General features: G+C 45.8%; 1 protein-coding gene across 1 annotated transcript in view; it reads left to right on the forward strand.

The window, feature by feature from the left end:
* MEGF10 (multiple EGF like domains 10) overlaps positions 1-23,439 on the forward strand; it is a 279,766-nt gene that overhangs the window by 63,440 nt on the left and 192,887 nt on the right. Inside the window, exons 2-3 of the mRNA XM_085632702.1 lie at positions 11,118-11,249; positions 12,422-12,523. Of these exons, the coding sequence (XP_085488828.1) occupies positions 11,134-11,249; positions 12,422-12,523 (218 nt within the window). The 5' untranslated portion in view covers positions 11,118-11,133. The remainder of the gene's footprint in view (positions 1-11,117; positions 11,250-12,421; positions 12,524-23,439) is intronic.

Genomic DNA, 23,439 nt, shown 5'->3' on the forward strand with positions numbered 1-23,439 from the left:
TACGACTGGTTTGTTATTCAAATTATACATGATTAAAAGTTTTGAGTGCCACAGATTTAAAAAGTGTTTTAACATAGTGCTGCTTCTCAAGCCTTAATCCACTCCCCCTTGGAGGGAGGCAACACCTGCCCTATAAGGTCACTGGCTTCACACTGGCCACAGTGAAAGGCTTCCTACACGCTGTAGCGCCACAAGGCCGGGTTAAATTAGCACAACCACATAACCACAACCTCGAAGGACCTACAGTGCCCCCCCACTCCACGCTTGCATCATTTTCAAGATCACCTGATTGTCATAGAAGACCACTTATGCATTCCCAGTCAGGAAACTAACCACCTCAGGCAGAACGCTTCTATGGAAGCCAGGACATTACCAGATTGTAAAAGAAAAAATCCGCAAAAAGGAAAAAAAAAAACAGAAGAAAGGCCTTCTACATCTATGCTTCCAGGATGTGGAGTAACATCCCTTTCAACGTCAGAACTGCTTAAACTTTCCTGGAATTCAGACAGGATCTGAAAACTCACCTCTTAAGGGAACTCTGCATCAGTACATGATCGGAATCTCCACCCAGGAAGAACATGGCCGACCGGAAATGATCCTGAATCGTATTGCGGGCTCCCACCCTTTCTCGGTGTTCTGCTGTTGTCTAACTAAGTTTGATAACTACTAATACTCTTACATATATACTTACATACGCCGTAAATTATTTACAGGTCTTTATGTTCTTACACACAACTGCACCCAGGCGCCTTTGCCGCCTATGGCCATTAAACATAATACATAAACTGGCACATGCATCAAGCTAGAATTTTGCGAGTCTTTAATTGCGAATATTAAGGATTCGCAATTGAGGACTCGCAAAATCCTATGCATGTAGGAATCGCTATAATAATAGCGATTCCTGGACATTCCTTATTTGCGACTCGCAAATTGCGAGTCGCAAATAATTAATTGCTTCCCATTAATTGCTATGGACCTACAGGCCCATATGAATGGGAAATCGCTATTGCAATTTGCGAGTACCAATAGGTACTCGCAAATTGCGCATGCAATTTCAGGGTGCAAGGGTGTCAAAAGGACACCCTGTTGCACCCCTGGAATTGACCTGCGCACATATGTTGCACGCACACATGCCCTAAGGGCATGTGTGTGTGCAACATGAAACTTTGAAAAATCCACAAAAGTGCATTTTTCAAAGGGTTTGCAAATTACCATGAAGTTCAACTTCATGGTAATTTGCGCCCCCTATTAGCGAAATCGCTAATTTTGTTACTTTAATGCATTGCATTTAAGGAATCTCAATTTGTGATTCCTTAAGGGCAATCACAATTTAAGTAATCGCAATTTAGAGATTACTTAAATTGCAATTTTTGCATTTGGGATGATGCATCCCAAATGCAAAAATACCGGTCGCAAAGGGGCAGCTTCTGAGAATCTGCCCATTTGCGACCGGTTTTTCTTTTGATGCATGTGCCTGAAAGTCCATATATGCCTTTGACATGGGCTGGTTGGCGTCTGGGTGGTATTCCATCTTCCTTTGCATGCAAATTTATTGCAAAGTGCTCTGTCTCGAACTAGACTGAGGGCGGGGTAGACGGGAACGGTCCATGCTGAGCATGAATGGCTGCGCGACCACACACCGGCTTATCATTGACGGGCCCTATAAACGTAATGGTCTGGAAATGAGTGCATTCCATTCCAATGTTTGGCAATTTCCCGCTTGGCGCTAGACAAAAGGCTTATTCCTACTGTACACTGTGGTCTGTAACAGTTAAACCCTGTGCACAGTTTAATTCTCTGCTGAATTAAACACAACAATGCTAATCAGATCTGATTTTATGTTCTTAATAATTAGGCGAATAACCCAATCTGCAATCAAGATTTTTCGCTGCTTGATGCAAATTGCTGTTTGTTAAATTTGTAAATTGCATTCAGACTCAAATACGGAAAGATTTATTGTAAAAAATGATGTATCGCATTGTATGATTCTGTACTCCTGGATATTTGGGAATGAATAAATACAAGTGGAAATTTATTTACTGTGAGAAAAACTTACGGTTTCATTATTTCACAAAATTGTCTGAAATATTCAGATTTTTTTTTTTAACAAGTTCATGCACCATTTGTTGGGGCAACGAGAGAAATAAAAAGGTTATATCATGACTTGTGCTATTGGGGCCAAATATGCTCCTTTTGCAGATGCAACAAGGGTTATGACTGAGAAGGGATGCTCAGGATAAAGTACAAATGCAAAAAGAACAATTGATGGACAGAATGTTGAACAATGTCAAACATTCACCCTAGTACAGACATCTGGGCCTAAACCCATCAACAAAAAGTACAGGCCGCTCCCCTGCTGGTCTAAGAATATGCACTGGGTATGCCATGTCGTGTGTCCCCTAATTCTGAAGCACGTTAACACTTTCTGGGATATAAAGTGCTACACAAAAGATATCAATTAATAAATATAGCGAATATTACCTCATTTTCCTCATAGATACTGCACAAGCTTTTACAAAGAGTGTCAGAGAAGCCAATATGCTATTAAAATATTTGCAAAAAGACTCTTCTCTGATACCAGCCTCCAATACTGAGGCTTTCGGAGGATCCTTTTTAGATGCTTTTAGAAGGTGCTGTCGCGGAAAGGCATCCGTGCAAAGACCCAAAGGATGTGATGGCTGTTGAATGAGAATAGTCCATACTTATTTTTTATTGACCCTGTCTCGAGATTCAGATTAAATGTGCAAATATTCGCAGTTCCAGTGCTGCAGTGCCTTTGAAGGGTGTTGCTTATTAACTGAAGACGTGGTTTCCCCTGCACTGAATTTATAATGCGTGTATGAGATGAGGCTATAAGCATTGAGCGACCCCCCAGCCGGATGCATTAATATTCATAAGGCGGTTAGTGATTGGGTGATGCACAGTGCTGATGTAGAGTGGCACAGGTGGATCATGGAGTGATTTGCTTGCTGCTGACGTCTGGTGATACCTGTAGATCACAAGTTTGAATCTCAGGAGGGTGAGCTAAGCCCTTTCTCTTTCCGGTGCCAGTAAATTGAGATTTATCTAATTGGGTAACGGTAACAAGCCTTATGGAATGGAATGCAGCTGCTTCAGAAGTGAGACTCAGTGTCATGTGGGAGTAAGGGCTTCAGAGTGCCCCCCTAATGCTTGGCATCCTCAAGAACAAAGCCGAGTGGGCAACAATACACCGGCATTACTTTGCAAATGGTTTGCACTGGTTGTTGACTGACTCAAAACATGGGCCTCCTTACAATGGCAGCTGCAGTCTGAAATGTTCCATGTATTTCTTTAGAGCAGGGAAAATACCCCACTTTGGTAGTTGGATAATGACCTTGTTAACAATAACAGAGGATATTGTGGCCCACAAGAAAATGTGGAATTGTCATGAGGTTTGTGGCGCCTGCATCTTTGTGCTACAGCATCTTCACAGCATTGTAAATCATTTGAACACCTGCCCCTTGGAATTCTAGTTTTTTTGGACTATGGTAGCTTTTTGAGCCCAATTGCTAATTGTGAGGAATACTATGTGTAGAGTTCCTGCAATCACAAGTTAGAGCCCTTGGAATAGGGACTAAGCGTATGGACCTGGATGTACCAGGCAGAATTCAGCGCAGTAATCCCAATTCAGGAGAGTTTTATGTAGACCTTTACCACTTGCTGTAAGGGGATAGTAAATGCCTGTAAGGGCTCATGTGCAGGGTTGGGCGTATGGGAAGGGACGAGGGTCAGGAGGATGGAGGAGGTAGGGGAGCATGTTGACTGACAGGCCCCCATGCCTTGGCAGAAAACTGGCTGAATTTTCCAACCAGTAAAATTGCAAAATCATGGTGCGGAACAACGCTTCACTGATAATTGTGCAAAACATGGGAATTGTGCTCTGCATTTCTTATAATCGGGGCCTGCAGGGCCGGCTTTAGGGCAGTGCCACTGGTGCGACCGCAGTGGGGCTCACCTGTTAAGGGGGCGCTGTGACCTCAGGGGGGCGCTATGTTGAGCAATATCTTATAATAGGAGAGATAAGGAGCACTTTTGCAGGTGGTAGGGAGAGAATCCGAAAGGCGGTCATGGAATGTGGGGGCGCCAAAAGTGATTGTAGCACCGGGCACCACCAGCGCTAAAGCCGGTCCTGGGGGCTTAAGTGTTTCCTTTCACATGTACTTTGCTGTTGAATATTGGAAATGTTTAGTTTTAAGGTTAGAACATCTTGTGGTGATGAGCTTGTTGCAAGAAATACTTTCTGCCGGTTATGTTCAAATATGAATGAGGCATCAGTGGAGAATCACTCTGGTAGACACAGCTTTAGAATTGAGTAGCATCTTGAGATGTAGACAATGCAGGGTTCGGCAAAGGCAGATTTAGGGGATCATTTCAGTAGACCCAGTTGGGGATTAGAAGCAAACTTTGCCCCATTGCCTTGGGAAGTAGGAGTCAACAAAATGTCCATTTGGCTAGTCTGACATAAACCCCTCCCTCAGTCTGCACAAAAGAAATGTATGTTTGCTCAATCACAAACCCTCCATAGTGGAATCCAGGTGGGCATAGTGAATAGTCAGGAGCCACATTTTGCATGCAATGACTCTGGATGGTGATTATTTGCGTCATCTTTGGTTATGCTGAAAAAATAAAACCTGGTTCGGCACTCGAGGATCATCAGTGAGTTTGTGTCGATGAGAGGGACTTTGTTCAAAAAGGGAATCTTGATGTCAGCATCTAACAGAGATAGTAGTCGAGCTCCAGAATCGTTTCAGTCGGACAAGTAACAAGTTGATGTCCCGTTAACAAACATTAGGTAGATGCCTAGCAGTTCTTGCTAGCCTACTCTTCGAAATCTAGTTCTCAGCTCTCCTCTGACAGCTTTCATCTTTCCTTCTTTCCCCAGCAAAGTGTTTTCCTCTGTGGAACAACTCTTTATCACACGTCTTTGCCTGTGGATGGAGACCTAGCAACTGCCAACCTCTTTCACCTTAACTAAGCAACTTACACCCTGCGGTTAACATGTTTATTCTGTTGAGCCTCTAGATGTGTCTGTCTCGCAGAATGCTGGCCCCTTTCTTTTTCTGGTGGTATCCATTATCTGCCAGGACCTAGCCCTCTGTGTAAAGGCAGCCATCATTGCGGCCAGGATTCGGTTACTTTGGACAGCTCACCCTCTATAGGGTTTCCGCTTTCTGTGTTCTTGAATGGCTGTATCTGCTACCTCTTTGAGATTGAGTTGAGTGTCTCACCTCTCCTTGTTTGTGTATCAGAGGGCCATACTTGGTTCTGTGTTGGCTTCCGCAGGGGCCGGACAGCCGGTGGAGGGTGTGCAGCACGGTCCTCAATCCTGTTTACGTGCGAGGCTTTGAGCTGAATTGTTGACTCAGCGTCTTGATGGGGTTTCTTATTCGAGATGGTTGTTTGGGAATGGATGGCCAAGTGCAGCTCTACGACCTTCAATTTAGTCTTCTGTGGCAAGAATAATGACAAGCTACAGCTTAAGGAAAAAAGCCATCTATTCTGCAAACACAAAACCACACACCAGCCTATAAAAGCACATTCTACCCAAAGGAGACTGTACTTATGTATCTCATAATCCTGTGATGTAAACCTTGCTCTCTGAGCTGTGCAAGGCCTCCATCTTCCCACGCAGTTGGTACACAGCTCCAGTGCAGCATCCTTTGCTTAGTAGCATGAGGCAGTGTGGGAGGCGAGTGATCACTGTCCTCTGTTTGTCATCAAGGTTGGTTGTGCATTGGTGGCACCCGCTAACTGCTGCAACAAGTAGTTAGAGGTGCTTTTAGGCAACAGTGCAGTTAGCAGGCTGCAGGCACTGCCCTTCTTCTCACTCTTTATATTTACCTACTACATTGTTAGCAAAGATTTTTGAAGTGGTGTAATAATTCAGAGGGACATTTTGTTGTGGTCCACTATAAATGTATAACAAGGCAAAAGGACAGTGCTTTTTCGTTTTTTGCGTCCCATGATGTGTTATCTTTTCTCCTCAGTGGAAGTGAGATTTTGTTTCTGTTATAAAATGTTTTCCCTTACTCGGTTTTTGTCTCGAAGCCCTTGACTTTTGGTTTTCATCCCAGTCCTAGAACTCACTCGATTACTTGAGGGTGCGTTCCTGATCAGGAGGGAAATGACCCAGCAGCTCGAGCTGGACTGTCCCATTTTGAAGAGGGCCAGTAGTGATAGGCATATTGTTGGCCCCTGTTTACAATGGTACAGTCGTGCCACAAGCTGATGAACTCGAACGTGCCCAGATGATTGGAACCGATTTAAGCACTTGAATCAATAGTCAGCTGGGATTAAAGTTTGTATTATATTGTATCCTCTATGCTGTTGCCTCTCTGTGGTCCTGGGCGATCCTTGTCCATCTTGCTGTGAGCATGGGCTTACTATGAGTATGACTGATAGAGTGTGTAAGTGTTGCTTGGCCTGGCGGCGACGCCTTGGTTCTTCTGCATTGGGGTCAGAGGGGTGTCAGATTGGTGCTGTGCCTAGCTCAGCAATGCATACCCCTGCCAGGGCGGCCCCTGGGCTTGGTTGTTTCTTGGACTCATTCTACACATGAACCTCACTTGTACTGAACCAGGTTGCGGTTCTTCATCGATCCTTCGCTTGCACTGGGCAAGCGCCTGCTTCATCCGTACTGGTGTGGTACAGACCCCAAGCCGCCCTGGTAATTTGGTTGGACCATCCCTGGGAGGAGGAGGTGGGAGACGAGTGCGAGTGTGAAGCACTGCTGCTTTTGTTACTGGGAGCCGATATTGCAGCACCACTACAAAACCGACCCCCACCTGCAAAGCCAGCCCCCACCCCTTCAGCCTCCCGGGGGGACCACGATGCCCGGCAGGGCCAGTCCGTCCCTGGTGTGGCATGGTTCCGACAAGCGGGTACCAATCCCTCCTTCCTTGCTGTTGGGAATCCCAGAACTTTGACACATTCAGAGCTGAAAGGGAGCACAAAATCTCAAAATCTTAGCTCACACCCGCCTGTCATGTGATGTTGATCAATGTTTTTTACACACTGCTCAGCAGTCACACACATCCGTGAGGTGGACCAATGTTTCCTTCTGTTTTTCTTTGCTCACGTAGCTATGGCGCGCAAAGGAGACCTGCATGCAGCAACTGGTACCGCAGACATTACTAAATCAATAACTGATTTAATGAATTAACTTTCTTATTCATTCATGTATGGATTCTCAAGACCTCAATAATCAAACCATCAATCACCACGCTCTAGCATTGATTAATTCCTTAATCCGCCTAACTTGGTACTACTCATTAATCTATGCATTTGTTCATCCATTCTTCATAACTCATTAATGTATCCACCCGTTTAAATCTTACTCTTTCATTCCTCTTTTCATTTATTCTCACCCATCCATCCTTCCATCATTTATACCGCTTCGTAAGTATCTGTGCAGTCGTTCACTCAGCAGTCTTCACACATCCACTCATTTACCCATTGAGTCTCACACAATTCTTATTCTTCATCAACTGATGCATCCATTAACCTTCCCATTGCCACTCTTATTCATACATTTATCCCTCCACCAATCCCTAAAGTTTTACTCTCTCTCACATACACAGCCACGTATGTAGCGGTACTTGTATAGCTCAGACCTAGCTACGAAGCAACAGAGCACTGTACATTGCTGGGGGGATGGAAGATGATCTACAGGGCCGTGCACTTCAAGTGGGGATTACAAAAATACAATTCATACATTACATGTCACATTGTTAATTAAATTAAATTAAACCTTTTGCCCAGAATCATACAATGTTGAGCCGGGATTTGAACCTCTGTTCTCAGGTTCGAAAGTCAACAGCTCTACTTCTTAGGCCACATCTCTTAGCGTGCACACGTGTGTGCACAGACTCTCACACACTGTCACACTTCATTAAACAAAGATTTCCATTCACTTTAAAAGAGAAACCCTATATCAGCTGTGTGGCTGCTTGTTCTGGTTATCATGATAGGCTCCACCCATAGTGACCTGAGTGATGAAAGCCCAGGCTAATTCACTGGGGACGGGTTTGAATGGACCCATTCCCTGCCTTTATGTAAAGTGCATCACAGGCTTACTGTATTCAGGGTTATTTAACACATAGGGGGACTCGGGGTTGTTCCGGGTTATTTAGCACACAGTGGAACTTTTTGGGCTGTTTTCCGGCATCCATAGTGGAAGCTGCCCCGGGATAAAACGACAGTGATTAAAAAAAAACCGATTTTATTGTATTTCAAAAGTAACTTCCAACAAACCAAATATCCCAGAAAAGTGGTCCCTCCCTCCTTCTCCCGCCCCACAGGAACACATGACAACCCAGTAAGCACTATCCATCCAAAAGGTCCCCATGGTTTCTGGTCAAAGTTTGTTGGTACCCATGTACAGATCAGTGGCTGGCCGCCCCATCCCTCAAAGGCTGTTGTTCCCTGTAGACCTCCCAGTGTGTCCTGCCTTCTAACCATGTCTTCTTCCCGGGCCCCCCACACTCCCCAGATCTTCTCAAACTTTTTGGGACCGCCCTGGACCGTATAGATGTGTTCCTCTGCTCTCATACACCAATCCATGTTGCGTTTCCAATCCTCCACTTCCGATGCCCCTGCGCTCTTCCATTTATGGATCACATCCTGTCTAGGATAAAACTACAGTGTTGGCATATTTGCCATACCATGTTGGCATGCAGGACCTGTCTGCACTTTTATTTGGAGTCAGGCGCCTAAAATGATGGTCTCTTTTCGCAAGAAATACAAATATAACCAATGTTCCTGATGAGTTTTCTCTCTGTATGGAGAGTTTTTTTTACATTTTCCAGCCCAGTACTGCCCCTGGACAAGAAAATAAAGATTCCAATGAATGTGTTGTCAGAGGAAGGCCCACCCTACGTATGGTAGAACTCCAGATGTCTTGAAAGCGGGTGGTTGCACTGCAGAGGGGTTTCTCTACGGCTGAGCTGGTGGCGGCTTTACCATTGGTGAAATCACCAACCTCTGCGGAGGGAAATGCGAGAGGTGGACTGATGAGACGCCTGCCCGTCCATGGCGGATGTCTCATTACCACCCACCTCCAAGCCAGAGTTGCTGTTTTTAATTTCATTTGAGCCTTCATGCCTCATTCGTTGGTGCATAGCATCCTGGACTGATTTGTCACCATGGGATAATCTCGGAACCTGTGGGGCTGTCCATGCAGAATCTAGAGGGAGAGAATTCAAAGATAAAGCAGAATGAAGCCTGTCAAGGCGAACTCTCTACTCGTACAGTATGGAGCCGCATCAACCCATGCTCCGCAGATGGCGCTTTCCTGCTTCTTTACGCCCTTGCGAAGGTGAAGCCGACTCACCTGTCTGTGATATCTTAAGTTTTAGCCCCAAGAATGTCCTAAAGGGAGGAGGGTGCATGGTTGCTGTGACACTACCATGGCAACGCAACTGGTAGTCACTGGGAAATCCAAATACTGCTTGCACCCCAGAAAGGGATAGCGCCCTCTGACAGTCCAAGACGAAACCCAGAGCAAACAACCAGTAACAAAAGATGAAACATTAATACACCAGAAATGTACGCCCAACAAACAAATCCGTTAGAAATGTGTAGACTAAAACATGCAATTATTCCAAAACTGTACACGTCAACGATGCGAGTAAATGTGAAAACTAGGCAACATAAATACACTGTAACAGTCGCGGCAGGAGCATGTGTGTCCCTACATCATGGTTCATATTTTGACCTCAATATAGTGACTGCCTGGTCCCCCGCCCCGCCATGCATCAGGCACACAAAGCGGTTCCAGTAACAAGGAGCAGGCATCTCTCCCAGTGTGTAATCTCTGTCATGGGGAAGGATCATGTGTAGCTGCAGCTCTGAGCTTGCAGCAGGCATGAGTATTAATCTATTCCCTCATCCAGCCCTGGGCAGTGCATTCCCTTGATTCAGGGCTTTGTAGAGTGACTCTCTCACACTCAACTGACAGCGATGGCGAGCGCGTGGAAAAACCTAGGCTGATCTGCTTTCTTTTTTTGGGTCAACTGTGGACAACCTCTTGGTCAATCAAGTATCAATCCTTCGAATTAGCATGGTTACCCCAGGGACCTGTGGCCAGGAGGCACCTCACCTCGCCTACCTGCTGAGGTCACTACAAAGCCTGGCGCTACTCCTTGAAGCAACATCACAAAGAGTCTTGGGCCACGGATGCTCAGGCAGACCAATAGGACAGGTTATCCATCCCCTCAGAGCACTTCACTTCCTGTTAGTTATTCCTTACTGCACACAAGACAAGGCCCCAAAGCACCCACAATCACCACAATGTGCCTCAGTCCTTTTCCATCACAGTTAATTTCATAAGAGCATTTCAGTGCTAAAATACTTCGGTGCCTTTACCTGATGCTAAACGGGCCATACTTTTATTCCATATTATAAGACCGCGCGGCTATTAAAAAGTAGTTTCTCAAAGTTTCAAGAAATGGGTGGTCACAACTGAATCAACCACTTTTCTCCACTTCTGCACCTCATACCTCGTCTTTCAGCCATTGTGTGAATGCGGCTTCCAGGAACCCCAGAAATTGATAGAAAATTGGGGCTACGGGCATGGTGTGTGATCACTGTACCTACTCCATGATAACTTCCTTCATATCCTAACAAGCTCCTGTTCTGTATCGCTCTATAAACCTAACAGCAGCCCATGCGCGCAACTAAGGATTACTGTTACTTAAATGTAAAATGTAATGCGGCTTCTGCTTAACAGTAACGAAATTGGAAGATGGACTAACAGTGCTTTATTAAATATATGTGTTCGGATGAGTAATCATCCAAAAGGGGAAGATGTATTTTTGGGAAAATATGTCATGACAAGGAAATAAGATAACGGATTATAAAGAGGAAAAATAACCTCATGCTAGATACTAAAATTTAATATGTGATAACCAAACCAGATCACTGCTGGAATAGGCCCTCATGCACAGAAATTATAAAAATCACCCAAAGATCAGAAAGAAACCCTCGATGAAGTTAGGGCACAAAAATTCCCCAGCCCCTTTTAATTCAATCAATTCTGTACAATGTGATGAGATGCTCTTGGCCTAATGTGCACATTTTATTTCCTTCTTTTATAGGTCCCTTGCCGAAAAGATGGTCTTTCCCGTAAACTGTTTTGGTTTCTTCGCATTCATACTTTGGTACCACTTGGTGGGGACGTCACATGCCCTAAATCTTGAGGATCCGAATGTGTGCAGCCACTGGGAGAGGTAAGCAGTTTGGCCTGGTACAGGGAGCAGGCGCTGTCCATTCATCGTTGTCTGTGTTTTGTGCGGGTTTTCAGGTGGCCTCCGCCCCAGTCCTGTCGAGCTTTGCTAGGCAGCGCTGCAAGCAGTGGACTGCAGAGGACATTCTAATGCCCATTGACACATCTTCAAAAGACAATGTACGCGTCTTCAATTGAAGCTTGGTCTTAACTGTTATCATAAACATGACCTAATTGAAGCGGCCGGCTGCAGATTTGGGTGGTAACTCGCCTGTTGTTTGGAAGTAGTACTTCGGGCCTGATTATGAGTTTGGCAGACAAGGTTACTCCATCTCTAATGTGACGTATATCCTATAGAACTTGTAATTCGGCGATCGGCATAGCCATCACGTTTGTGACGGAGTATCCCATCCGCTAAACTCGTAATCAGGCCCTTAATCCACCGGCTGAATTCCATCCACCATAAGGAGTAGCCGTGGTATCACCACCAGTGGATCCTCCACCGGGTTTTACTTTCCCTCCAGGAATCTGAGGGTCTTCTCTACCCGCCAACTTTAAAACAGGCCTTCGGTTTCTGAGGTTAACTCTCTCTTAATGACATTTATCAGGGAGGCAAAGTTACAATGTGCATAATCTGTGGTTGCCTTTGACCCTCACAATGAATGATTGTACGCTAGAAGCGTGCAAAGTCAGACTAGCAGCACATTTACCACCTGCATCAATCAGGTGTTAAAGCGTTTGTCACAGCCAGCATTCAGCAAACATGAATTTACAAAAATATCACTTGCAAAATGTGCCACAGAAGTAACTTGTTTCAGCGGTGAAATACAACAATAATCAGGGTTCAGTGGGCCCCGCAGGCCCCTTGGCTCCATTGCCACTGCACCTGCTGCACTAATGGAAGCGACGTCACTGCCCACAGGAAGTGCCTTCCTGCAGGGGTGTTGGCGTAAGACAGTGGCCAGGGGGTCCATTTCCTTCCTTGCACTAGAACCTAAGACACAGGGACTGTGCCACTGCCTGTGAGAGCTTCCGGCTGCTACCTGTGGGTTTTCTGCTCTTTTCTCACGCCCACATCACAGCTACTATCTTCTTACGTCTTCCAGATGACGCAGGTGAAAGTCCTTGGTGGTGTTTTAATGTATTGATTATCTTTTTCTTGTTTTTCCCTGTCAGCTATTTAGTCACAGTCCAGGAATCCTACGCACATCCGTATGACCAGATCTACTATACCAGCTGCACAGACATCCTGAACTGGTTCAAGTGCACACGGCACAGGTGAGGTACACAAAGGCCATTAATGCTGCCAGCCATGGAACTGGGATATGCCTGTCCATTAATATCACTCTGCATCACACTGTAATTTGAAGGGGCTCGGATGTACTTGGCTGCTAGCCTTGTGTACACTAGAAAAGCTTCCTTTATATCAACATTGGCAATACCCATATCATAATATATGTCTCGGGTACCGCATGTTGCTGAACCAACTGGAATTTAGGTAAACCCCGCACATGGCCCGAAAAAAAACCCAAAGGTTAAAGTAACATTATGGTTAGGTGAATATGTCAGCGACATTAATGTAATGATCTAAAAAAAACACAGAGATTCACCAGTTATAGTAAGCAGAAGTAACAATGACTTGCGCCCCCACCATGCACTGCTTATGACCTCACATATTACATCACTTATGACATGTTCTATGACATCACTGATGACATCATTGATGACATTGTTGATGACATCACTTCTGACATCCAATGAGTATGTTAGCTTGTTTTATAGTTTACATAGTGGCAGGCAGCTACCATATTGCTTTTTACCTAATTTTATTCAGCCTGTGCGCAGCTAATGGGTGTAATTGTTTACAAACGCATGTGGTTCTAATGCATCATAGGGGTGTAGAGGTACTAAACATGTTAAAAACCTTTGCATTGAAGAGTAACTCTGTGTGCAGAAGACAGATGAAGACTTGTGTCCAGTATATTCCGCTCAAGTTTTTTGGTTCTGCAGAAAAATTCTCCGACAGGGCAAAGATTCTACATCGTAGATACTTGTATTGTAAGCAGCCTTGAGTTATTAGAGAGAATCATCTCAGCATGACAATTTCTACATAACATAGAAGACTGTGTGCACCAGGTACTAACCTATGTACATGTGCTTGTGTCGCTTCAGAAGATGGGCTATCTGTAAAGTTTTCACCACAGTATGAAGGCTGCAGGTAGTATGATCTTTAGCACCTGCAGACTTTGGTTATTCTAAGCGAGTAGTGTCTTTTTTGACAAATGTTGAATAGAGTATATTTGTAGATACTTTTTAATATTATGTGGTGTATTTCTCACGAGAATTTCACTGTCTACACACAGTGTGGCATAGAGTAAACTCTTGCCATAGAGTAAATACTATTTACATTACCAACTTTTCTGCTCATATCAACTTTACTTCTCAATGTGGGTTCGATGACTGTGAGACGTTTGCATTATTAATTTTGGAAGAGATGTTGAGAATTTTGAGGGACTTGGCTTTCTCTGAACACTTGTATACAGATTGAACACCGTGTGCAATAAGGGTTTCCCATATACCTGTGGTTGTTTGTTAATATGAACTAGCCTACCCTTGAAGCGTGTGGTATAAGGTTAATGTTGCACATAACCCATGCTTGCTACACCCAAGGGAGTTGTATCTGTGCTGGCATTAATGATGCTTCATATTATTCTGAGATACTTTGTACTTGCCTTCAGGCCTCTAATGCCTTATTCATTTATAGAGAATGTGTGCAATAGAAGCTTGGATGATGTCATCAGTTGTGTCATCAGTGATGTCATCAATGATGCAATTTGAGATGACATCATAGATGTCATAAATGATGTCTAGAACGCGTCAAGAGTGATGTAATATGTGAGGTCATAAGCATTGCATGGCGGGGTGGCGTGGTGCAAGTTATAGTTAGCTCTGCTAACTATAACTGGTAAATTTCTGTTTTGGTTTTTTTTTAGTTAAAAAATGTAATGTTGTCATTGACTTTCTAAGGTTTAAAAAAAAAACATATCTTTTTCTCACACCTAACTATAACGTTACTTTAACCTTTGTTTTTTTCAGTGAATAAAGTGACATCATAATTAGGTATGGTAATAATAACTAATTTACATTAAGAAAACCCAGGAAATTCACTAAAAAAAGGTGAAAGTTACATTTTAGTTATACCTTTTAATAATATAAAAGCTATTGTTTTAAAACAAAAAAAACACTGACATTTACCAGTTATAGTGTACTGATGTAACTATACCTTGTCCCCTGCCATGCACTGATATGACATCACTCATTGACATAATATATGACGTCACTGATGACATCTCAAATGACATTAGTGAGGACATCATACAATAATTTGCGTAACAAAAATGAATGTATGTCCTCATGTAACGTAACTGGTGCTATGTAAAGCGCTCTGATACCCGATTCAGATTTGGGTAAAGTTTGCGCTATATAAAACTCTGCAAAAGAAAAAATGTGTTTTTTGTCCTTGAAATAATTCTATACACTGCATGCAGGTCCCTTTGGAGGTTAAGCGCTCTACCTCACTTTTTAAGCCACTGGCAAAAGCTTAAGTTCAGTTTCTTTGGCTCGGCAGTTGTTGAGACCTGCTCAAAGAGAACCTATAGAGTGGTGGGCTCTTTAGAAATGCTGTCAACCAATCCATCATCAGGTGTAAATACAATTTCCAGCTGAGTAGGGCACAATCTGTGATTGGTATAACATCATGAGTTTGCCGTTCTACTTTCAACACTACGCAGTGCAAGAATTTACTACTAGGTGGTCCTGGTATAGTGATACAAAGTCGTGAAAGAGCACTGAAAGAAATGGACCTAAAGAAAATGCTTCCACTCTTAATGAATAGGGCAGAAGGAATAACTTGTAATTATTTGAGAAATCACCTTGTGGTGTTTTCCCAAATATAAATGTATTTTATGCCGGAACTAGGCATGGCATAGGTGACTTAAGAGAGGAAGCGTTTGTAGGAGAGTAGGGTCTGCTTTCTATGTTCACCCCCACTTTTTGCTTTTGCTTTACTGGTTTTCGACTTAGATGTGGCTGTGGGCCTGCTAATCAGACCCACAGCCCTGCTGTTCTCTCTCTAAATTAATACTATGTACTTTAGGTGCATAACCCATTTGGATAGGATCACCTTATTGGCCCCTGTACAGTGTACCCTAGGTACCCAGGGCATAGGTGTACCCTAGGCCTACCAGGGGCTGCAGCATGTATTATGCCACCCCTGGCCTGGCCTTCCATTTTGACACAACTGGCTGATCACTCAGCTGGGGCAAGGTCGTGTAATCACCCCTTGCTTAGGTGTAGTATTCCTATACCTAACTTACATATAGACACATGTGTACCTATCAGTCACTCCTATGGCAGGCCTTAACAATCCTGGAGGCAGAGTGCTTGGTAACATGTGAGATGGTGCTCTAGCATGAGCTGAGCCTGTCTGCAGCTTTCGGAACCTTGTCCTTATAGCTGTTCTATGATATAGCCTACCATATACTCTTAAAGTGCCTTATAATCTTAGACGGTTATGGTAACTATGGTTTGGCTTTATCAAAACATGTCGTGTAAGGTGTCTAACACTGTGGAATAATACCCCCATGCCATTTCTGGACATGAGAATATTATTCCCCCCTTCTAGAGGGAAAGACATGTTAAAATCATACTTCAACTGTTAGCCTCTGACCAAAGCCTCAGCATCACAAAATGGATGCTGCTGCCACGACACAAGTCTGACCTCCTGCAGCTGGGAGTGATCCCAGCCAGGGAGGCCTGGACAATAGGTTTCCTGCTTGGGGAGGTGCTAGCACCTCCCCAGACAGCCTTTAGTGTATTGGGGCAGGGTGGGCTGAAAGGAATGAGACATGCCTGGGGCACACAAGGTGTTCCTTGCATAGTCCAGTTCAAACCGGCGCTGGGGCACTCCAGCCCCAGCTCTGGCGCGAAACTGGACAAAGGGAAGTGGGTGTAACCACCCCCTCCCAGGTCCCACCCATAAGGCGTGACCTAGCACGTATCCCAGCCCCCCAGATTAGTATAAGAGTGGGAGTTGGGCCTCAAGACTTTAGATTATCCTGAACCTGCAAAACTGAACAGAAACTCTGGACCTTCGACATTCGACGAAAGAAGAAGACTGAAGAATCTCCCTTGTAGCCAAGGAGTGGCTACCCTGTGCAAACAGGCACCATCAAGAGACTACCCTTTGCTTTGCGACCGCTCTACGAGGAACCGACTGCAGAGCCCGACCAGAGCCTTGACTTCCAGACTTCTCCGACCCTCATCCACATCTGCAGCAGAGCTGAGATCCGTGGAGGCGACGAGCGACGTGGGACCGGCTACCTGGGAAAAGTGGCTAGTAACTTACAGCGCAGCTTCTGAGGTACCCTCGAAGTTGTGCACCGGGGATTGAGAAGCCCCAACCCCAAGCACCATCTGCACCGAAGATCAGCCCCCCACACTCCACGAGTCCTGCGTGGGGCCCTTCAGCATTTTCCTGCTTGCCGCGTCTGTCCGGTTGCTTGCCCGCTGGCTAGTGGCCTCTGTGACGACGCACCCTGAAATCTTCTGCGCTGGTTTGGCTCCTCCAGACTGGCTCCCGCTTCTCTGCAAAGAAGAAGCACCCCAGACCTTCCTGGTCTGCACCAGAAGCAAGTCCTTCGTTCTTCGTGGGTTCCGCTTGCCAAGGCTTGGTGAGTCCTAGTCCAACTTCGACGCCGCCGACAGCAAGAGCCTTCGTGGGACAGCTCGCCTCCTGGTCCTGGTCACCCTCGACGCTTCCTGGTCCTCCTGGCTGCAGCGACAAGCTTCACCTTCACCTGCAAATCTTCACGACATCGTCTGGTTCCTTCCTGGTTCCACGTGGTCACTGGCTAGTGACCTTGACTCTGTCCCTTCTGCTTGCAGGTTTCTTCTCTTCTTGATCCCAGCCTTGGGATCCACCGGACACTCTTCACTGACTGCCTGTCAGCATCTTTCTTCAGGCATCCATAGGAGTCGACGACGAAAACGACGCATCTTCACCCCTATGCACCCGCAGCCTGTGGGCTAGGTAACTTGGGTACTCCGGTGCTCATCAGGATAGTGACTATCCTAGTGTCTAGTTTTCAAGTCTCAACTTCCTAGCTACTCCGGAAGTGTCCTAAATCTACCGTTTTCTAAACTGTACTATTGCTATTGACTTTTACGCATTACGCGTGAGTGTTTCCACTCTGCACACGAATCCCGTGGGCCTCCCACTTCCTAACTAACGCTAGTGTAGTGTAGCCCCAGCGATTCCCTAGGCCTAGGCCTATTCTATTTCCGTGACAGTGGTTCTTATACCACTTACTTAGTATATGGTTTGCGTGGCCCCTAGGGCCTAACTGTATTACTTACCTGTGTGACTTACTGTATGCATTAATAAGACTGTGTTGTACTTACCTCTAATCTCATAAAGAGTGCTGAGGGTTTGCTTAGAATAAATACACTTTATTTTATATATATATCTGTTGTGGTGTCCTTTCATTTGGTATTCAAGGGATTATATATGGTATCACAGCTGGCTTCACATGCCATTCAGAGTTTAGCCTAAGACTGCTCTTGTCCATGCTACCACTAGGATAGCTGGTCTATAAGGTTGACTTTACAACCAATCACCATAAGGGTATTTGGACTGATATAAGGTGTACACTAGAACTAGTGACATCATACATCAGGCCAACTTCTCACATTGGTGAGCAGCGGTTGGGATCTGAGCTTGCTGTTGTAATACCATTGTAATCTTGAGATACTAAATTGAAAGATCACACAGATATTGTCTAGGTACATATAACATAGATTATTATACTTAAGTCCTACTGGACTTTGTAGTTGTAGGTTGAAGGGAGTAACACACCCTGACTACAACTACTAGAGAGGTTTAGTAGATATAACTAGTGTAGGTAGGTGCACACACCACACCCTCACTAGATCATGTCTCTGAGAGTAGATCAAGTAGATGTTCTCTCAGGAGGATCAGGTCTGCAAAAGATCCCCTCTAGATATGATACCTTAACATTCCAGGAGATGAGACACTTGTGTACCTCCAGAGGAATAAAACAGGGTGCAAACCCTACCCTCCTTCAGTTAAGACAACTCCTAGAGGAGTATGATGCTCATAGGGCATCTCAGGCAGGTGCCCTAGGCACAGAGGAGGGTCTACCCACCACAGAGGAGTCAGATGGGGCTTCAGATGGGGAGGTAGACAGCCAGAGCCAAGTAAGGAGACTTAGCCAGGCTAACCTAAGTTTACATGGGAGTTTGCATGGGGTCCCCCCATACAGACCCCCAAGTAGGCATTCACAGAGAAGCAGGAGGGACAGATCCCCTTCAAGGGAATCCATCCACTCCCATGTCTCTAGCATCTCTAATGCTTCCTCTCACAGGGGAATGACTTCACCTGAGAGAAAGGAGCATGCAGCCAGAATGAGGGAGGCTAATCTGAGGATTCAGAGGGAAGAACTTGCCCTTGCCAAAGAGAAGCTTGCTCTGGCTAGAGAGCAAAAGTTAAGTGGGTTAGAACCCACTGGTGGCAGCAACATTCCTAGAGATAGAGACAGGCACTATGATAATAGAAACCTGAGCAAGATTGTCCCTCCCTACAAGTGTGGGGATGACATCCACAAATGGATAACTGCTTTGGAGAGAGCTTGCAAAGTACAGCAGGTACCCCAAAGTCAGTGGGCAGCTATCTTGTGGCTCTCCTTCTCTGAGAAAGGAAGAGACAAGCTCCTCACAGTTAGTGATGAGGATGCAGATAATTACACTGTCCTGAAGAGTGCTCTGATTGATGGGTTTGGCCTAACCACTGAACAATACAGGTTGTTGTTCAGGGATACCCAGAAGACACAGACTCAGGACTGGACTGACTTTGTAGATTGTGCCACTAAGGCTCTGGAAGGCTGGCTAATGGGAAGTAAGGTTAAGGACTATACAGGATTGTATAATTTGATCATGAGAGAGCAAATACTTAACAACTGTCAAAACCAGCTATTGCATCAACACCTGATTGATTCTGATCTGACTTCTCCCCAAGAATTGGGAAAGAAGGCAGATAGATGGGTCAGGACTAGAGTTAAGCAGAAAAACCAGAACCAGGACGGTGATCAGAAAAAGGCAGACCAGAAGGGTAATGAGCAGAAACAAAAAGACCAGAAGTCTTCACCAGGCCCCCAAAAGGCTCAGGGGGAGGGTGGTTCCAAAAAGGATAAGAAGAAAGATGGCCAAAAGAAACCATGGTGCAACTATTGTAAGTCCAACTCACATTGGTTTAGTGAGTGCACCAAAAAGGATAAGCCCCCAGCCACCATTGCCCCTAAGGCAACTGTACCCCCTAGTTCAGCTGTAAGTGGTGGTTCCCAGCAAAAGGGTGTAGTAGGGTTAACCCTGGGAACTGAGGAGGATTCTGGCCTAGTCAGAGTACCTACTCAGGCTGTTCTGATCTGTGATGGGGACTTAGCTTTGTCCTCTACTGTAGGCCCCAGTAACCTGGGCAAGTACAGACAGACACCTTTTATCAACCAAAGAATGGCTCAGGCCTACAGGGACACTGGAGCTAGTGTCACAATGGTGACACCTGCTTTTGTGGACCCTGGATAGATCATACTAGGTGAGAATTACCTAGTGACCAACGCTAGCAATGCCACTACCTCCCATAGTGTGGCTATTGTTAACTTCTCCTGGGGAGGGGTAACTGGCCTCAAGAAAGTTGTTGTTAGTTCAGACCTTCCTGTAGAGTGTTTACTGGGCAATGATCTTGAAACTTCAGTTTGGTCTGAAGTGGAGTAAAGGACCCATGCAGAAATGCTGGGGATAGATGCACATGTCCTTGCTGTGACCAGGTCACAGGCCAAAAAGTGCAACACTGAACAAGTGCTGGATCCTGAAACTATGGACCAGTCACAACCCAAGAGAAAGAGCAGTAGGGTTAAGGCTGTGCCTTCCCCCCTGCCTCAGGTGGTGGATCAGCCCTCCCAGGAGGATGATTCTGAGAGCCCTGAAGGAACTGTCCTAGAAGAACTTGAACCTGATCAGGTTGAGTTTCTTGGGACAGGGGGACCTTCCAGGGCAGATCTGAGGCAGGCTCAATTAGACTGCCCCTCTCTTGAACCCCTCAGACAGCTGGCTGCTGCTGAGGCTGCAGGGAATGCTCAAGGTACCCATAGAGTGTATTGGGATGAAGGGCTACTGTACTCAGAGGCTAGAGACCCCAAGCCTGGTGCATCCAGGAGGTTGGTCATACCACTGAAGTTCAGAGGCTTCCTTCTAACCTTGGCCCATGATATTCCCCTTGCAGGACATTTAGGCCAGAACAAGACTTGGGACAGGCTTGTCCCTCACTTTCACTGGCCCCATATGTCAGAAGATACTAAGGAGTTTTGTCGCTCCTGTGTCACCTGCCAAGCCAGTGGCAAATCAGGTGGCACCACAAAGGCCCCCCTCATACCACTACCTGTGGTGGGGGTCCCCTTTGAAAGAGTGGGCATAGATATTGTAGGACCAATGGACCCACAAACAGCATCTGGGCACAGATGCATACTGGTGATAGTGGACCATGCCACCAGGTACCCAGAAGCAATTCCCCTGAGGACCACAACAGCTCCTGTTGTGGCAAGGGCCTTGCTTGGAGTATTCTCCAGAGTGGGCTTTCCAAAGGAGGTCATTTCTGACAGAGGTGCCAACTTTATGTCAGGATACTTGACTGCAATGTGGAAGGAGTGTGGTGTTAACTATAAGTTCACCACACCCTATCACCCACAGTGCAATGGGCTTGTTGAGAGATTCAACAAGACCCTAAAGGGAATGATAAAAGGATTACCAGACAAGCTTAGGCGAAGATGGGACATCCTTTTACCCTGCCTTCTGTTTGCTTACAGAGAGGTCCCACAAAAGGGGGTTGGCTACAGCCCTTTTGAGCTTTTGTTTGGGCATCCTGTAAGAGGACCCCTGTGTTTGGTGAAGGAAGGATGGGAGAGACCTCTCAGACAACCCAAACTAGACATAGTGGATTATGTACTCGGTCTCCGCTCCAGGATGGCAGAGTATATGAAGAAGGCTTCTAAAAACCTTGAGGCAAGCCAAGAACTCCAAAAAGCTTGGCATGACCAAAAGGCTGTACTGACTGTTTACCAGCCAGGACAGAAAGTGTGGGTGTTGGAGCCAGTGGCCCCAGCAGCACTCCAAGACAAATGGTCTGGACCCCACACTATTGTTGAGAAAAAGGGAGAAGTCACCTACTTGGTGGACCTTGGGACTCCCAGAAGCCCCCACAGGGTGCTTCATGTCAACAGATTGAAGGCATATGTTGACAGGGCAGACATGGGGCTACTCATGGCTACAGATGAGGGGCAGGAGGAAGAGAGTGACCCTCTCCCAGACCTGTTGACTCAGAACCCTGATGATGGCTCAGTTGATGGTGTGGTCTTTTCTGACAGCCTCACTGTCCATCAGCAACAGGACTGCAGACAAGTTCTGCAGGCCTACATACATATGTTCTCTCTGACCCCAAGTCAGACAAACTGGTGCACCCATGAGGTGGACACTGGTGACAGTCTGCCTGTGAAGAGTAAAATCTACAGGCAACCTGACCATGTCAGGGACTGCATAAAAGTTGAGGTACAAAAGATGTTGGAGCTGGGAGTCATTGAACCTTCAGAGAGCCCTTGGGCTAGTCCTGTAGTCCTTGTGCCAAAACCTCACACCCAAGATGGTAAGAGAGAGATGAGGTTTTGCGTGGATTACAGAGGTCTCAATGCTGTCACTAGGACAGATGCCCACCCAATACCTAGGGCAGATGAGCTCATTGACAGACTGGCAGCTGCTAAGTTTTTGAGCACATTTGACCTAACAGCAGGCTACTGGCAAATCAGACTAGCTGAGAGTGCAAAGGCCAAAACTGCTTTCTCGACCCCAGGAGGACATTATCAATTTGTGGTAATGCCCTTTGGTTTGAAGAATGCACCTGCCACTTTCCAAAGGCTGGTGAATCAAGTCCTTACTGGGTTGGATGATTATTGTGCAGCTTATCTTGATGATATTGCTGTCTTTAGCTCCACCTGGGAGGATCACCTGGTCCACCTGAGGAATGTTTTAGAGGCCCTGCAAAAGGCAGGCCTCACTATCAAGGCCACTAAGTGCCAGATAGGGCAGAGCAAGGTTGTATACCTGGGCCACCTAGTTGGTGGGGGTCAGGTTCAACCACTGGAGAGCAAGATCCAGACCATAAAGGACTGGGCTCCTCCAACTACCCAGACTCAGGTCAGAGCTTTCTTGGGCCTGACTGGGTACTACAGAAAGTTTGTTAAGAACTATGGGTCCATAGTGACACCACTTAATGACTTGACCTCCAAGAAGATGCCAAAGAAAGTTCAGTGGACAGTAAGCTGTCAAAAAGCATTTGATGACCTGAAGCAGGCCATGTGCAGTGCACCTATTCTGAAAAGTCCAGACTACTCCAAAGAGTTCATTGTCCAGACAGATGCTTCTGAGTTAGGTGTGGGAGCTGTTCTTTCACAACTGAATGTAGATGGTCAAGACCAGCCCATTGCTTTTATAAGTAGAAGGCTGACCCCTAGAGAGAAACGTTGGTCAGCTATTGAGAGGGAGGCCTTTGCTGTGGTTTGGGCCCTGAAGAAGCTGAGGCCATACTTGTTTGGCACTCACTTCAAGATTCAGACAGACCATAAGCCCTTCTTGTGGCTAAATCAGATGAAGGGTGAAAATCCCAAACTTCTTAGGTGGTCCATTTCCCTACAGGGGATGGACTTCACAGTGGAACATAGACCTGGGACTGACCATGCCAATGCAGATGGACTCTCCAGATATTTCCACTTAGAACATGAAGACTCAACTGGTCAAGGTTAGTTTAATGTCCCTAAGTTTGGGGGGGGGGTTGTGTAGGAGAGTAGGGTCTGCTTTCTCTGTTCACCCCCACTTTTTGCTTTTGCTTTACTGGTTTTCGGCTTAGATGTGGCTGTGGGCCTGCTAATCAGACCCATAGCCCTGCTGTTCTCTCTCTAAATTAATACTATGTACTTTAGGTGCATAACCCATTTGGATAGGATCACCTTATTGGCCCCTGTACAGTGTACCCTAGGTACCCAGGGCATAGGTGTACCCTAGGCCTACCAGGGGCT

The sequence above is a fragment of the Triturus cristatus genome, chromosome 2_1, assembly GCF_964204655.1.
Source record: "Triturus cristatus chromosome 2_1, aTriCri1.1, whole genome shotgun sequence".
NCBI classification, from domain to species: domain Eukaryota; kingdom Metazoa; phylum Chordata; class Amphibia; order Caudata; family Salamandridae; genus Triturus; species Triturus cristatus.